General features: G+C 38.6%; 1 protein-coding gene across 1 annotated transcript in view; it reads right to left on the reverse strand.

The window, feature by feature from the left end:
* SPEF2 (sperm flagellar 2) overlaps positions 1-19088 on the reverse strand; it is a gene marked incomplete at both ends in the record, with an annotated part of 171105 nt that overhangs the window by 106779 nt on the left and 45238 nt on the right. The window contains 2 exons of the mRNA XM_082835419.1: positions 1352-1571; positions 16457-16625. Coding sequence (XP_082691545.1) covers positions 1352-1571; positions 16457-16625 — 389 coding nt within the window. The remainder of the gene's footprint in view (positions 1-1351; positions 1572-16456; positions 16626-19088) is intronic.

Consider the following 19088-nt stretch of genomic DNA (forward strand, 5'->3'; position numbering starts at 1 on the left):
ATTCCATTGTATGGATATATCACATCTTGTTATCAGTTCAGCAGGTGATGAACATTTGGATGGTTTCCATCTTTTGTCTATTATTAATAATGCTGCTATGAACATTACTGCATATGTTTTTTTTTGAACACCTCTTTTCAGTCCTTTTGGGTATATACCAGTGGTGGAATTGCTGGGGTCATACGGTAATTTTTTATTTAACTTAATGAGGAATCACCAACTACTTTCCATAGTGGCTACACCATTTACATTCTCACCAGCAATGTATGAGAGTTCCAACTTCTCTATATCCTCACCAACAATTTTTTTCCAATTTTAAAAAATTATACCCATCCTACAGGTTGTGGAGTGGCATCTCACTGAGCTTTTGTTAGGCTGCCTTTTAAAGAGGTCTATTTAACATCTCAATAATGACTTACTGTTCTCTGCCTTGGACTGTTACAAGACAGACTGGCCTCAGTGAAAAATTTGAGTTTTCCAGTAAAAACAGTAAAAGGTAAGTATTAGTGAAGAAAAACTAATTAAATAGATGGAAAACTATGATTTCACTTCTAACTGAAAGAACTTCTAGATAAAAAGCCAGAAGTTTATTAAAGGGAAAGAACTCAATCAATGTGAAGAATTAAAGCATTTATAATTTTAAGTTGATTTCCTGTCTTTCTTTTTTTTAAAATTAATTAATTTATTTATTTTTGGCTGTGTAGGGTCTTCGTTGCTGCGTGCGGGCTTTCTCTAGTTGCGGCGAGCAGGGGCTACGCTTCTTTGCGGTTCCCGGGCTTCTCATTGCAGTGGCTTCTCTTGCTGCAGAGCATGGGCTCTAGGCGTGTGGACTTCAGTAGTTGTGGCTCGCGGGCTCAGTGGTTGTGGCACATGGGCTTGGTTGCTCCACAGCATGTGGGACCTTCCCGGACCACGGCTCGAACCCGTGTCCCCTGCATTGGTAGGCGGATTCTTAACCACTGCGCCACCAGGGAAGTCATGATTTCTTTTCTATTTGTGACAAGTTATTTCTGTCCTACTTCATCTATTGGTAAAGTAAAATCCATGATGAAAGTTTAAGTAAAGTTTAAGACATTATTTCTCTTTATACTGTGCATCATAATTATATAGCAAGCTCATATATCCGGGTTTCCCTGGGACAGTCCCAATTTATAACTCTCTACTCCTAAAAGTGTCTGACTTGGACAATAAATCATGTGATCACCTTATTACAAAATTCTTGATGACAGAATTTCCCAATATATTTGCAGATTCTCATGTATGTTTTCTACAGACATAGCCATTTGCAGCTACAGTCATTGCAAATAAAATCCAATAAAGGAAGAAAACACAAACAAGAAAGAAATTTTACTTTTCTCTAGAGACTTTAGAGCAGTAGTTTTTCCACTAAATGTTTTCCCCAACACGCATCCTTTTATAACAAATGAAGGTAACTCAGGTACTGTTGATTCAACTTGAGAAGGAAGAGAGCTTTCAATTAGTCTGTGAATCACATGGCCCAATATGCAATTGTTGGAGGGTGGTAAATTATCAACCATTTCTTCTGGTAAGGCCCATTCTCCAACCATGTTCTGCAAAAATAATAATGAAACAAACAAAACAGAAATATTCTTAAAAGTGGAATTTAAGTATGTAGGAAATATGAAAATTGAAAGTAAATACAAATTATAGCAAACAAAAGTGAATCAATACTTTAAATAATTACATTACATAAATGAGTAATAACATGAATATTACTTTCATATTAGACAGTGAAAAATGAGCTTCCCATATTAAAGTAAAAAAAAAAACCAAGCCTCTAAAATACTTAACAGTTTATGAAAGTAGGCATATTGAGTTGAAACAAATTGTAATGCAAGCTGAGCATAAGACACTTAAATTGATATTATCAGTAGAGAGATAAAAGACAGTAAGAGTTATTCGGCTACCCTACGCAAGTACTAAGCATATTGGATGTATTAACAACAAGGTCCTACTGTATAGCACAGGGAAATATATTCAATATCCTGTAATAAACAATAATGGAAAAGGATATGAAAAAGAATGTATATATATACATGTATAACTGAATCACTTTGTTGTACAGCAGAAATTTACACAACATTGTAGATCAACTATACTTCAACAAAATTTAAGAAAACAAAAAAAGAAAAAAAGTAGCAGTGTTCCTAGAAGTAGCAGTTGAGTTCCTGGTGCAGAGGTAGCTGCTGCAACCTGAACCTCTAGTGCTCCGTGGTGGTGACAGTTTTCTCATCAGAACTTGCTGTGATGGTTCTGATCATTTTCCTTGGAAGTTTAACCTTGAGCCTGGTTCTTGAATCTACCTACTGATTCACTAAACTACCCAACATACTTTGAATGTGTTTTCTGCTTACTCAGCATAAGTCAACTTTTTGCTTGCAATTAGAAACTTTGACAAAAATCATTGGAATTGACAAGAAATAAAGAGAGAGCCTATATATAAACAGCCTCATACTTCTACTGAGGAGTGTAAGAAAAATGACTTGAATAAAGGGAAAGTCAAGGAGGTCCAATATTATAAGCCATTTAATTCTTCTCCAAATTAATCTGACTTAATGAAATGAAACAAAAGTGTCATTTTTGTTTTCCTTCAGGATGATATCCAAAATGGTTCTAAAGTTGAAGCAGAAAAAGAATTGTAACAGATAAAAACATTCACTTAAAAACTGAAAAAGAAAAGTAATATGGGAGTGTTGCCTAACCAGATATTAAAGCACTTATTAAGAACAAAGTAATGAAAAGAAAGATTTGCAGAAACAGGGTGTTCAGTGCACAAAAATATAAATTTTAGAAACAGATCTAAGTGTAAGAATTTAGTACCTAGTGAGATTTATATGTCACATTAGCAGACAAAAAATTAGATTATTTTAGATAATCTAGATAATAGATTAATAATAATAGATTATTTTACAACTGGTATTATCTGGTTTGGTGCCTGAATTTATGATATGAAAACACAAGAGATAAAGAAATACTTTTTGAAACAAATAAATAAAGAAGTATTCATAATAGGTTTTTCTTTTAAATTGGTAGAATTTATTAGTATATACATATATTTGTCACTTCTATACAAACTACCCTTTATTTATAACATTTATTTTGTTTTAGTTTAATATCTTTGGTTTTTCTAACAACTCTGTGCATAATAATTACATGCATTATTCAAAATTAGGTAAATACTGAATTGATTTGCATAATTATTGATTATTATGATTTATTACTTGTTTCTGCTTTCATTCATTGGAATCATTTATACTTCTAACTAGACAAGTGATAATTATTCTATGTAATGCGGCAATCAGAAAATAACCAAATAAAAAATGGAAACCAGAGAAACTGTGCTATTTTAAAATTATAAAGGCTATAAGTCCAAGGTCAAGTTTAAGTGGAAAGTTTTGAATGTTCTAATGATTTTTGTGCTATGCAGTCATTTAATTCATTCTGAAGGACTTAAATCAGATGACCTGGGTTCCCATAATAGTTCTCCTACTTAACTTGTTTTACACCCTTGTCAATTCCCTCATCTTTGTATGATAACAATATCTATCTCACAGGGTTGTTGTAAAGATTGAGTGAAAGGCTTGTGTAAGTAGCCTATGTGACCACTGACTTTAAATGCTTAACTAGAAGTTCTCAGGCTGCTGCTGCAAGCACATAGTAGTGCCCTGAAGGAGGGGTGACAGCAGTCACATTTCTGCCCAAAGAGAAGCCACGTCCAGCTTGTGCCACAATCAGAAAGGTGCGCTTCCTCACAAAGAGGTCAGAAGAAAACCCTATTCTATCCCTGATTAGTTGTAGAATGTGGACAAACACAATGGGATAGAATGTTGACTGTGAAGAGCACTGAATGCTGAGGTGGGGGAAAGGACTGAAGCCTGACCAGTGGAGATGGACAAATCGAGGATCTGGTAGAACACATTTTACAGCATCACCTTAAAGATACAGTTGTGAAATTCCTAATAAGACTAAAGATAAAGGATAAGTAAAGGGAAACATGTCAGGTTGGAACAAGAACATGATGAGGGAAAAGGAGGTCAGGGAACCAGAAATTTTTACCAGATCATTAGTTTATATGTTTGTTATATATAATTACATTAATTATATGATAAAATTAAATAAAATTATAAAATAAAGTATATAATTCTTATTCCTTCAGGTATTATTATAAATTGGCATCTGGCTATTAGTTTCAAGACTTCGATGCCCAGAGTGGGCAACACCAGGTAAGTATCACCTGATACAAACTATTAGTTTACTAAGACACATTTTCTGTGTAGATGTGCTCCATGATACTTGCCCTTGATAACTATAACTGTCATGCATATATAACAAATAATTATTATCTCTTTATTTTAATATTAATATTTTTATTGTACCTTCATAAATATCATCTGTATGCATTTTTGAGAAGCTATAAGGTCCACCATCACCTACAGTCCACCTGTCTTTGTGAATTCTTGTCTACCTACACACAGAGATCATGAAATACAACAGAGAGTAAACAGCCTCTGCCTTTGGTCACAACCTGTTCACCAGTACTGTTTTTTATTAATTTACCTACACTGAATTTTCTGGAAGCTGAATCCTGAACCCTTGAGACCACGGTATCCACCTATTCTTCCCATCTTCACAGACTACATGGGCCTAACACTGTTTTCCAAGCTGGATCCAATACACTCACATGCTTCCCTGTATTCTGTTGTAGGTACCGCATGGTTACCCAGACTTCCCACTCTGGTTACTTCCACCCTGTTAAATCCTTTTTGTTTCCTGTGGCCTAATGTGTCAGTACCCTTGGTCCTCTTGTTAGTAATCATGGCTAAAAGCATCGTGAGTATTTACAGACAGCATCAGCTCAGAACCAATGTGCTTGAATGTGGGCTGAAGTGCACACTTCAAGGGCAAGCCTAAGATTGTCCACGTGTTCAGTCCACTAGATTCCTCCTTGCCTGTAACATTGCCCAAGTGGTTGGATAATGATGCTGGTGGAGCTGCGTGGTTTTTGCAACAGATTCTGATTATTTCCCTGCACATGATTATCCCTGGACCAAAGCAAATGCATCTCATTCTCATTTCTTGCCACTTCTAAAGATTCAAATTGGAAATACAGCTTTCTGATCTACCCTTTAAAGAGGGGGAGATGTGGTTCACTTTGACCAACTTACATAAACAGAATCTGGGCCTTGGGAGATATTCACTAGTCCATAAAGTCTGAGTGTCACTAGCACAACATTCAATGAAAAACATTGGGCTATGCCAGTGATATTTAGCAGTGATATTCAAATGTGGCTTTTGAAGAGTGGTGGTACTAATTTGAAAGTACACACACGATCCAGTGCTTGTCCTCATAGATTGCTAGAATTTATCAACACCTGCATGGCCTGAAGTACCCCAGATATTCCCAGTTTGGTAGGCTCTAAGTGTTTCACTATTCAATTACTGATGCACTTGGAAAAACAGGACAAATGCCTTTTCTCCTAAGACAGAGAAAGAACCTCCTAGGGGATAAAAACACTGTTTTTGACACCTGCTAGCTTCCTTGAGCTTTCCTGAAATGCAATCTTCTTACTTACAGATGAAAAAACCCAACAACAGACAGATTATATTGACGCAATGGCCAAAGGACTTAGGGTGAAAGCTTCTGATAAACCGACTTCAAGAAACAACACAGGTAGCAACTCCACAGATCAAGGCTATGCCCCTTTTAGAGTACAGCTTACCAAGACATTGGAGCTACCTTAATTCTGCTTTTCCCATGGCTGGCTTTCTCTTGGCACACCACTCTGCAGGCAGGGAGGAAGAGATGACCCTTCGTGATACCTGAAATACAACTAAGGCTTGTAGTAGCAGCCTCAGGGGTTGTTGTAGCTATCGTCAATCCTCAAGTTCCAGGGGACATTATACTTATATTCATCATGATGGACTTCTCTCTAGCCATTCAAGGCTTCTGGGTCAACCACTTCACCCAACGTCTCCATTATTTATTGGTCTGAACCCCTGTGAAGGTACCTCAACCTGCCCAGCTTCTCTTGTTGCACAATTTCCACTTGTACTGCATCTTCTAAGACATTTTTTTTTAACCAGGTCCTTCCATAAAAAATACATTTTTGCATTGTTACCTAGTATTTGTATACAGGTATATATAGAACAGAAAAGAAAAAGTTTTATGAAATGCTCATCCTTACTACCTGGTAATGTGCTTTATTTTCTATTATATTGCGTTGCATTGTATTTCTCTTATTTTGTTGTGTTTTCATTTTTTAAAATAAATAATGGTAGTGATCCATAAGTTAATTTCATAATCTAGTCTCAATCCATTGTTTGAAAAATAAAAAATAAAGGATCTTTTATTCGACAAGACATCAGGAATCCTCAGTTCTGATTTCATGTCTTTAAGTACCACCTTGGATTCATCTCTTAGATATTTGCAAATAGGAAGAGTAAATGTTTAACTTTATACTAACGATGACTCAAACCAGAGAGGTACAGAGTAGATATTTACTTATCAAATACATTTTTAACATAATAATACAATTCTCAGTGAAATTTCTCATAATTGGTAATAATTAAAGATCCAGGTCATATTTTTAGATCTTATTTTGTGTGATTTAGATCTTAGTTTAGCTTGCTTATTTTATAGTATCTTAGAAAATAGTTCTTTGTACAATTCTTGTTTTTAAAAGTTTTTCATAATGTAAATCTCTAAAAACTATTACCAATTATTTTTATTACTCAAAATGAAATAAAATTTTCAGGCCTGTTGGAAAACAGACCAACTAATAGCTAAATTGTATCCAAAGGAAACGTTTTTGTGAGTGGGAGATGAGGGGATTTGTTAACTCAAGACCAAACGCCTTGGGCAGGAAATGTCTTAACCAGGTACATTTACCCAATTGTCCACTTATAATATTTAAATTCACTGGAAAATCTACATATTTCTCTTTAAAGTTTTTTGGACATACTCAAGGTGATATCTTTAGCAGTTACTGAAAAATTCTGACGAGGCAGGTGACTCTTAGTTAGGACACCGAAAATACTTCCTGAGCTTAGTTTTGTCTACATGCTTGCAATTAAATGAAATCATGGAGAAAATACAAAGACAGGGAGAGAGTACAAGTATAAGCTCACAGTTCATAGGATTAGGTCAGTTTTGAGTTAATACCTTTAAACCAACTGACATCTACTCATATTTCACAATTCAGTTGAAACTCATACCTTCTAATGGGCCCCCCCATAACCTCCGTGTTTATCCATACTTAATATCATGCTCTGAAATGGTTTTTCTCTCATGCCCACTAAATTGTGAGCACCAAGAGGGAAGGATCTCTATCTTAATCAACTTTATATCGCTAGTTGCCAGAACAGTGCTGGAACATAATAGGTGTTCAGTATTTATTGACTGACTGGCTGAATCAATTAGCCGTATAGGCTCAATATATGTGAACAGAATAAATGAGTAAACACATGGATATTGCATTTTATTAATTTTGATTAAATACAAAGATGACTTAGTTCTCCAAATAAGATAGGCACAACCCAACCTAAAATCTAGCAACAAGATCAGAAAGTGTCATCCTCACAGATGGAAGTAGGCAAGAATCCACACACTATGTATGAAATTAGCTAACCCTGGAAGCATTTCTAGAAGTAACAGCTTGTAGTATGATTTTGAAAGAGCTTCTCTATTAAATCAAGCCATCCTTTTTTATGGCAGCAGAAAACATATCAGTTAAAATGTACTAAATTATAAATAATTTATTAATTGGGACTTGTAAGAAGTTCTGCCAGAGATTTTAACAGGGTCCAGAGGGGGTAAGGAGCAGGCTGGGTGAATGGATAGGTAAGGTCTGCTCTATGGCAAGCTGTTATGACCTGGTTACTTTCATATCCCTAACTGGATATTTGTCCTGGGTCTCCTAAACTACGTTGACCCAAAGGTGTACCACATGACTGGCAGATAATAAAAATAAGCTGCAAAAATTCCAGCTCTGTTTGTGGCAATTGCCCAGGGCCTCCTTACTTAACTTCCCAGCCTTTCATCTGAGTCCTGGCCTGTTCCAGTACTGCCTAGTTTCCAACCTGCTGGCTTCGTTTCCACTTTCTAGTCTGTTTCTTACCCAGGCTCAGCTTTGATCATTGACTTGCTCAAAGGACTTGGCTCTTCCCATTTCTGGCTACTTCAGGTAAATTATATTGACCACCTTTGTTCCAGCTCTAACAACCCAACCCCTGGCACTAGCTCTCATGGTTGACATTTTGTTGGGGTCTGTCCTGTCTCCTACCAGAAGGAATCAGATATAGAAGCACATCTATTATTATGGCAACATGGAAAGTGTAGTGGCTCTATTCCAGTTACTGTGCTTGGGGAATTTGGCACTCAGGAAAAAACCAAACTTCCCAGGGAAGTACTGAGGTGAAACTTTGTAGCTTTTGGAGCCTCTATTCTTTGCCTTCTCTTCCCAGGCTCTTTGTCCTCCAACCACCTAAAAACCCTGAAAGAATCTGGAGGAACTGCTTAAATTTGTAATTCAGCTGTTAAAATTCCTCACAATTATCCATGGTTCTCAGGAGAAGAAGAAAGGATGGTTGGATATCTTGCCTGATGGGGAGTTCAGCTCACGTAACCTGGCAGCCCTACAGGGCTTCTTGACCACTGTGTGGGACCTGTTTGATAGGCAGGTTCCTATCAAAGATTGGCAAGATTGACGGAAAGATGGATGCTGCCCTCTACTGCCTCTGACAAAGAGGAAAGGAGGATGGGGAGTTAGCTGATATGTAACTCAATCCTGACCTCTTATCCAAGAATTGTCATGGAATGGGCTCTCTATCGGGACCCATTTCCAAGAAGCCCTCAGAACAACTTGAAAAGATGAGCTGGCCCTGTTGAGTGAGTTTGGCAGCCTTTCCAAGTTGCCTGACCTCCAGTCAGGTCAGAGTATGGTCAGCTGCCTGGCCACACCTTCCTGCCAGACAATTTGGCCTTCAGCTTCCAGAGAAGGCGGGGGCATGGTGATGTACAGTTCTCACTGACATTGGCACGGTAGGTGCATCTGCAGAGAGGAGACATGCCTCTGCACTAGAGTGCTGAGTGTGGACCACATCTTATCTATGGCCAGGAAGTGCAAGCGTCGCCCATGGTAACGAGGGAAAGGCAGATGTTATCACTACTTCACCTGCTGTGCTCAGCTGAAGACTGTTCGGGCTAGAAGCAGCATTGTGAGTAGCCAATGCCTTTCTATAGGTTGATCCCATGGAAATCTGAAGAACGGTCCTAGTCCAATAATGGCTTTCATTCAGCAGCTTGCTCACTTCTGTCCCAGCAGTAGCCTTCCCCAGTCTGCCCTGATTGAATACTATGGAAACAGACATATTTAATTCTAGTCTGTCACAAAAGAAGATCCAGGACAACAGACTCCATCTACCTTGTAGTTTTTTGGAGGGAAATTCAAATTGGCCATGGTCAGTTAGTTAGAATGTGACAAAGATCACTGTCAAAGCCTACAGGCCCACACTTGAGGGAGCCTGGCACCTCCCTATGCAATCCAGTAACTCTAGCTTCTAACAAGTCCAGAAGTTCAGAAAGCTCAGCTGTTGTGAGCAATGGCAGGCTTCTTTTTCCAAACCTCCGAGCTACTGATTACTTGTAAGCCAGCCAGCTAGAATCACTGGGCTGATACTTTGTCTTACAGGTTTGATTACCAGGGGTAACTGAGACTAAGCCACTCTGACAGATCCTCTGTCCTGAAAACTTACATTTCAGTGCTGCTGAAATTCAAGGACAAATCAGATGCAAACAGTGGGAAGGGGCTTCTGCTTAGCGCTCTGATTCGACACACGCAAAGCGACCCACTGAGATCATGTGGAAGAGTAGCTTACTTGCCCCCAAATGACGGGCTCCTACTCCTGGTTCCATTCTCTGTCCTGGAATGCCACATGGCCCTCCAAGGCATTGATCACGGCACACTGGGAGCTGCAGCAGCTGTGCAGCTAGCCCAGTGCTTTTCAAAGCAGAATTGCCTGGGTCTACAACAAATTAAGACTAAGGCTACTGAATTTCTCCTGATGCCCTAGTGCCCTTGGGACAGCATCACACTGGACTTTATATCACATCTCTCCTTGTGCCATAAACAATTCTGGTGGTAGTGGCCATCCTTATGAAGACAGTAATCTCATTCCTTAGATGCTCAAACTACGCTCTGTTCATCATCAGGGAGGTGGTAGTCTTCCTCAAGATCACTTTTTTACTAATTTCTGTGGTCTTGTGGACCAGAGAAAGAACTTTTCCAGAGAATTCTACATCCAAATTCACCTATCTGTTGCCACTGCCCAGCCAAGGACAGTCAGATAGGCTTGGTTAAAATTTCTTAAATGTCACAAAGCATGGAGACACTGTGCCTTGGTCTAACTATCTTGTCACTGCAAAATTCACACATTTTTCCACACAGAATACCCTCTCTCATGATAATGACCACTGTCACTCTCTCTATTTTCTTTGTTTCACTGCTAAGATTGATACCTCAAAGAGGTGTAGAGCACCCCAAAACAGCTTAGAAATGACATTGACCAATATATGAAAGACTACTCTAGGGCCAATGTGCTAAAGAATATGGCTGACAGACTCTCTGGGTACTGGACAGGAGTGGTAGGGTACGGGGTCTTCTGGATGGGAGTTTCTCCGGTTCTCAGCCCAACACATCTGCCCAACACCAAAATTCAAAGACTTTCTTGGATCCATTCAAGTTTCTTGTGGTTACCAACCCCAACGTATTCTTGCCATATTTATCTGCCAAGACATAGCTTTAGTGTTCAGATCCCCAGAGCTAGCTCTAAAACACTAGATGGGAAGTCTGAGCAATTGATTGAAGAGAAGCTGGACTTGAGGTATAGAAGCTGGCTTCCACAGTTGTCCAAGTAGGTAAAGGATGAACCTTGTGGCAGGAAACCCAGGGAAGACTTGACCACTCTCTGTCTTGCCTGGTCCCAGATGAGAGGGAGCCTGGGAGAGAATTAGATTCTCCCTATTCTATGTGGTCTAGAGCAAGCAAAAATGAGTGGTGAACGTTTACTCTAGTCTCATTCATATCAGTCACCAGGGATCTTCTCGTTGGCTATGTCCTTCTCATTCGTCTTTCCATTCCACTTCTATCTGGGTGCCAGTTCTTTAACTCTGCAAACCATTTCTCAATTCTGGTCTAACGCCTTGAACCTGACAACTTAATTCAACTATTCCTACCATGGTTTTCTAATGAACTCAGCTTGTCTTCAATTCTAGTAATTTGAAGCCAAATACCCTTCCCATGACCCAGGCTTCCCTTCTATTACACAAGACACATACCCAATAGACACAGCCCCAGACCTCTGCCAAGCCTACTCCAGCCATCTGAAGTCCTTGGCCCACAACAGTTAGAAGACACCCTTGGTCCTGGGGCAACTATAGCTCCCTTTGAAGACTAATATAGTGACATTTTGCTTTGTGAGTTAGTATCACTATGCTTGATAACCATTAATCAGTATTGTAGGGCATAATGGTGATTCCACCAAGACACAGACACACAATGAGGTCTAACCTGAGAAAGCCTTACCATTAGAGGAGAAATTTAGTGAGAGCCTGAGTCAAAAATGCAATCAAAGGGAGAGGAAAATTACAGCAATGAATGCATAGGACGAACCTGGGAACATTCCTTTCAGTATCAAACTTCTTTCTTAGCTCCTATTTTGGAGGCTGATAATGGTTTTGTTACCTATCTTGGAAAATGTTTGTATTTTAGCAGATGCCTCTGATGTCTCCATCCATGTCTTTAGCCCACATGATAATGTGGGCCATCAGGTACAATGGCAGGCAGGAGTTTTAAAGCAGAATGGCCTGACGGAAAATCTCAACTCCCTTCATGTAAGCAAGTGCTTACTCCACCTACTTAACAGTCACATATATTCCTGCATATCTGAAAATAAAAGATATAACCATCATAAATTCACAGTCAAAAAGTAAGTCATTAAGATTTCTTAGCAGGGCACAAAAGAGGCCATGAAAAAAAAATTTCATTTGAAATTAGGGGTTCCTTGCCTTAGTAGTAAGTTTGCACTTTGCGACATTTTATGTGTCCTGAATAAGCACATATGTCATAGACTGAATTGTGTCTCTCCAAAAGTCATTTATTGAGGCCCTAACCCTCACTGTGATGGTATTTGGAGGTGGGGCCTTTGGGAGGTAGTTAGGTTTAGATGAGGTTATGAGGGTGGAGGCCCCATGACAGGATTAGTGTCCTTTTAAGAAGAAGAAGAGAGATCAAAGTTCTCTTTCTTTCTTCTCTATGTGAGGACATGACAAGAAGGTGGCCGTTTGTAATTCAGGAAGAGAGTCCTCACTGGGGAACCAAATCAGCTGGGACCTTGATCTTGGATTTCCTAGAACTGTGAGAAATAAATTCCTATTGTTGAAGCCACCCAGTCTACAGTATTTTCTTATGGTAGCTTGAGCTAATACAATGGGTATCTTTAAACACACGCACACAACAAAAACAACAACGATAACAGCCACAAAAAAAATAAGATGACCTATTCACATGACCTTAAGACTCATCTACTAAAATCTATCACTGTGCTTGGGTCAGTTATCCAGTGATATCACTTGAGTGATACAGGCTTCAAACTGATATTCTGCCCACAGGGAACTGATTAAATACTAAACCATGAAAATTTGGGTCATTCATTGGGAAGCCAGGGAGCAAGGCAAGAGCTAGGCTGGAGAGTCCACTGTCAGATGTCAAATCTACAAAGCCACTGGATCAACGCCAAAGGCTGGGATTGGAGAGGAAGAAGAAGATAGTATCTGGATAGTGCCTTTAGGTCAAACAAGTCAGATGAGACCTACATAGGAAGACAAACTACCCAATGGTGCATTTAGCCCCACATTCTTATTCCCCAGTGGAAAAAGACCTCGTGATGATAAATGTCATTCTATAAGTAAATTTGGGGATGGGTAGGTATACATCTGCTGTAGTGACAAGAGTATGAATGTTAAACCATAACATATACAATTACATCTTAAAGTCTAGTTAAGGGAAAATCATAAGCCAAAAGTGTGGCTGATAAAAACGTGCCTTTCAACACACACTGTAGGGTTAGCCCAACAACCACAGCAAACTCAAGTGATCATTAACTTCAGAAGTAATTTTCATTAAAAACAAAAATAACAGCAATTAAAAACTATGACCAGCTTCAGACAACACGGTTGATGGCTGGACACAAAACATCCTTCCTCCAGATTGTAGGAATTCCAACTACAACCTGTTCATGAGCATGCGCAGTAGAGCCCTTCAAATTGCCAAGTGCTTCGTGGCATGGACTTCTTAGAAAAATCTGCACCAGCAGGAAACCGTGGCCATGAGCTAATTTTAGTTTATGAACACCCCATTTTAGTATCTCAAACTCATTCAGTAGATAACTGCTAATAAGCAACTTATGTTAAAATAAAATACTATGGAATTGTGAGTCATTTGCCAGGAAGAATCATGGAAAGGATTTGCATTTGGGGGAGTCTGGGGTTTACCAGGAGGAGTCCACTGCATAACTGAGAACCAGTGCCTGCTATGTGGGGGGTATGCTGTTAGCTGAACTGGAGCAGCTGGGCTTCTGGCTTAGCCTGCTGCCGGTGGTCCATAGCATTTTGGGACTCCTCCCCACTCTCTATTAAACAACTCCTTGTTATCCTATGGCGGTTGGCTGGGAATCCCAGTAGGGTTTGGCTGCTCCATGATGCTGTTTCTGCCTCCTTCTTAGGAGAGATAACTGATATTTTTGGCCACACCATTCCTGGGCTATAGCTCTCTCACATGTAGCCAGTCTATAAAGAGAGTATGATGATTAGGAAATAATGTTACATTATTGGCGGATATATATGACATGGACATAAGCAAAATTTTGTTTTTATGCCAGTTTCTAGGTGTGATATTTAAAATTTTTAAACATGATAGCTTACTCTAACAGAGCTTTAAAAGTATGATCTCAAAACCAGGAAGCATCAGTTCTACACTGATGGTGGGTATAGGCATTAATAAAATATGCTAAGAATGTAAACTTTTTGAAGATCAATTTCTAAGCTACGTGTTTGATTGACGGATTAAAACTCCTGAGCAAGGTTAGCACTTTGCTAAAACTGTTCCACGTTTATTAAGCCAGATGTGTTGATCCTCTGCCTGTTGTGAAAGACTATTTAAGGCAGATAATGTATTTTCCAAGTTGAAACATTTATTTTTTACTTAAATGCAAAACATTTAACAAGTATCTGAAGAGACAAAAGCTCTAATAATAGGGAATGATAATAGGATAGTTTACAGTATATGCTAACACCTGTATGTGGTATATTTTCCATCATGTAGTCAAAATGAACACAGCATATAAACACATATCAGAAATCCTACGGTAATATTCACTTCTAGGACAACAGCAAAGGCTATAAACAAAATAAACTGCATTACCAGACATCCACGTACTCCTAAAAAAATGTTTATAATTTCTTGCAAAAGAAACGTACCGGCTGCTTCAGGATGTGGGTGAGACAAGCATGTTCCTGTGGTAACAATTTCCCAAACAAGAAAATAGTTAAAAAGACAAATCTTTGCTAAGCTCCAGACTACCAGGTCTCCTGATTTATGAAAGCAACAAGATAAAGCTGGTTAAGAAATAACTCGGAAATAAATATTTCATGAATCAGCAAAATCTGTCAAGTAAAATGACTTTTGAATTTACAATGCAAAGAAATACCTTCACATAGTTTGACACTGTCAAAGCATTTTATTATGTAGCATTGAACTTTAGGTTGACATACTAGATCTAGAATATTCTACGACCATGCAAAATAAATATGCACATATATCCCGTAAGGTTCTTGCCAATCCTTAATAAATAATAATTATTTTAGTGATCTAAATATAGATTCATCCAATTAAAATATGGTGTACGTTTAGTTTCTCATAATCTCATTTTCTTTCCTTCTTTTTTAAAATAAGCTTGTCTTCTTCAATATTACATATTAGTGATATTTTACACTTTGCCCTGTTCATTGTCATTCATTCATTTTATTCATGAATCCTTTCAACAAACATTGAGTATTTGCTAAATACCAGCAGATGATTGGGTCGAATCATCTTTTCTTTTTTTTTAAATAAATTAATTTATTTTTGGCTGCATTGGGTCTTCGTTGCTGCGCGTGGGTTTTCTCTAGTTGCGGTGAGTGGGGGCTACTCTTCATTGCGGTGCGTGGGCTTCTCATTGCGGTGGCTTCTCTTGTTGCGGATCACGGGCTCTAGGCACGTGGGCTTCAGTAGTTGTGGCACGTAGGTTCAGTAGTTGTGGCTTGCGGACTCTAGAGCACAGGCTCAGTAGTTGTGGTACACAGGCTTGGTTGCTCCATGGCATGTGGGATCTTCCCAGACCAGGGCTCAAACCCATGTCCCCTGCATTGGCAGGCAGATTCTTAACCACTGCGCCACCAGGGAAGTCCAATCTTTTCTTTTTTTCATGTTGAATTTACTACTCTTCTGAAACTCATTCAATAATATTTCTAATAATTAAAAGCCTCATTCTTCACCCCATTGCTGATGATCTACCCAGAACTTCTATCCCATAGCCATTCATTTCACATCTTTCCCACTAAAAGTGAGATGAAGTGGGGTAGGGAGGACAGGGTGGTGAGGAAAGAAACTGGTACGTATTATTTGCATCCAACACTCAGTGCACTTGGTTAAGTGTTTAACACATATTACCTTAAATAAGTTTCACAACAACAAAATAAGGTAATCATATTATTATCCCCATTTCATATATCGTGAAACCGAGACTCTTAGCACTTAAGGGACTGGCCACCTAAGGTCTCACAGTTAGCATTTGCAGTGCCAATAATGGGACCTTGGCCTGTTTACACCAAAGGTTTTTCAGCAGCTCTTCTAAGAAGCACAGTTGGCACCCCATACCTTTTAAAAACTCATTGAATAAAATTTTCTTTGCATCTATGTTACTTGGAAAACTCAGACCTCCTCTTCTTCCATTTTCCTCCAAAAACAATATGCTATTTAGATAAATTACTAGAAAAATGCATTTAACCAGGGGTTTTGAAGCAAAGGTAGACAGCTCACACAAAGAAAATTGCTAATGAATAATGAAAAACTTTAAAATTCTGAAATCTACCTATTGTATTATGTGTAATTTTTTTTCAGGCCACCCTCTAGTATTACGGAAGTAACAGATAATAGATTACGCATAGGTTAGGTATTTAAAAGTTAGTACTATAAATACAAATTAAACCAAGGGAAAATGTAAACATAAAATGTCCAGTTTCGTTAGTAGAGATGAAAAGAAATAATGTCACAAAATTAATGCTAAAGCAACACTATTTATTATGTTGCATTCTCTTTAATTATTCCACATCAGTAGGTACCTTATAGTCTTCATAATCATTGTTATCTAGCAAGTCCCTTTTCTCCAGTTCTATAAGCTGTTCTGCAGAGAGCTTAGCTGGTAGATGCTTAAGAGACGCTTGCTCATATATGGGCTTTCCATTAAAAAACAGTTCCTTCCAATCATGCATCAACTTATATGGAATCAGGCTAGAGCAAAAAAGAAGAAAAAAAGGTCGAGAGGAATCAATGGTTAATTAAATACACATCTTAAATCTTAGTCTTTCTATTACCATGTTCGTTCACCAGGATCTGCTATTTGAGGCCAGAGGTTCCTCTTACTATGACATTTCTAATAGCCAATGAAATGGCTGAAACTTAGTAGGTTTGAATGAATAAATGTTACCTAAAGCCATTGGTTCTTCGCATTTTCTTTGATTGTGCACTGAAAGCACAATATATCTAAAAATACTGACGACTGGGCTTCCCTGGTGGTGCAGTGGTTGAGAGTCCGCCTGCCGATGCAGGGGACACGGGTTCGTGCCCCGGTTCGGGAAGATCCCACATGCCGCGGAGCGGCTGGGCCCGTGAGCCATGGCCGCTGAGCCTGCGCGTCCGGAGCCTGTGCCCCGCAACGGGAGAGGCCACACAGTGAGAGGCCCGCATACCGCAAAAAAAACCCAAAAAACAAAACAAAACAAAACAAAACAAAACAAGACAATACTGACGACTATCACAAAACTTAGGTTCTTTGATTTCTGGCTGTGATACTAAATGGCTGTGCAAGTTTGGAAATCAGTTAAATGCTCCAATATCAGTGTCCTCCTATGCAAAATGAACAGACTGAATACTTTCCAAGGCCTCTTTAAGATGACAGTTGGTTTACATATTTGCAAATAATTTGTAACAGAAAAAAAATCTAATGTTGTGGTAGTCTTATTGTCATTGCACGTTTGGTAACCTGTGCAATTATTTTTCAGTACTTTTTCTATTTAAGTCAGATGAATGACTTGGTAATCAGGACAGAATGATGGGAAAGTAGTTCCAAGAGGAACAAAATGTGCAAAGGAAGGAAAGAGCCTGACATGATTCAGATGCATTTCTCTAAAAATAGTGGGACTAGAGCTTGAAATTGCAACTTAAAAAGTTGTATTTCATTCTGATACATGCTACAACATGGATAAACCTTGAAGACATTATACTAAATGAAATAAGCCAGACACAAAAGGACAAACATCGTATGATTCCACTTACATGAGGACCCTAAAAGTGAAAAATTCATAGAGACAGAAAGCAGAACAGAGGTTAGCAGGGCTGGAGGGAAGGGGAATGGGGAGTTATTATTGTATTTAATGGGTACAGCACTTCAGTTTGGGATGATGAAAAAGTTCTGGAGGTGGATGGTGGAGATGGGTGCACAGCAGTGTGACTGTACCTAATGCCAGCGAACTCATAAATGGTTGAAAACCACTTAAAAACGGTTAAAATGCTAAATTTTATGTTATGTATGTTTCTCCACAATAATAAAGTAGTATTTCAATTAAATGTGAACTTCAAATATAATCATTGTTTTCCATTAATAAAATATTGATATTTGTTAAAGATTATAGAGATATGAAGTTTAGAAATTAATAGCTTAGGCATAGAAAAATTCTTTTTTAAAAAATAAAGCCCTCTTTGTTTTCTTTTCTGTTTTTTTTGTTTGTTTATTTGTTTATTTTTGGTTGCATTGGGTCTGGGTCTTCGTTGCCGCACGCGGGCTTTCTCTAGTTGCGGTGAGAGGGGGCTACTCTTCGTTGTGCTGAGTGGGCTTATCACTGTGGCAGCTTCGCTTGTTACAGAGCACAGGCTCTAGAGCACAGGCTCAGTAGTTGTGGCACACGGGCTTAGTTGCTCTGCGGCACGTGGGATCCTCCCTGACCAGGGTTCGAACCCGTATCCCCTGCACTGGAAGTCAGATTCTTAACCACTGCACCACCAGGGAAGTCCCACATAGAAAAATTCTAACATCAGAATTATTGAAATGGCATTGGCTCCTATGGTGAAGTAAATGATTAACAACATATATTGTCCAAAACTTAATGTTGCAATTACTGAATTAATATTCTATTATCTGAATATCAATTACTTTATTAAGGAGCAGTCTTAACAAAAGTCAGTTCATATAAGTAGGCTGATACCAAGAATATCCCTGTGCTTTAGAAAGAAATATATATTGATAACATCTTGTTTAGGGAAGTACATAGAGAGAATAATGTGAGTTTATCTCGACTGTTAGTAGTGTAGACTAAAAAGATCTTAACATATACGTGTAATCATTGTATTCAGTTGCAAGTAAAAGACACTTATAATTTCAAAGTAAAAGACCTCTTCAAAGTTTAGGGTACCAATACCTCTGGAACTTTAAAATTTTTTGTACATTTTCATTAAAATAAAAATGGCTTCATATAACCAATATATTCTCAATATTAATTTTCACGAAGCAGGATTTATAGAGTAATAAAAGGCAGACTATATATGAGTCTGTGAAATATTATATTAGTCAAACTCAATACACACAGGAGGTCCTCAACTGGGCCATGGCTCACAGGCCCAGCCGCTCTGCGGCATGCGGCACCCCCCCGGACCGGGCCACGAACTCGCGTCCCCTGCATCGGCAGGTGGACCCCCAAT

This window comes from Leucopleurus acutus (assembly GCF_964270905.1).
Source record: "Leucopleurus acutus genome assembly, chromosome: 3".
Taxonomy (NCBI): Eukaryota; Metazoa; Chordata; class Mammalia; order Artiodactyla; family Delphinidae; genus Leucopleurus; species Leucopleurus acutus.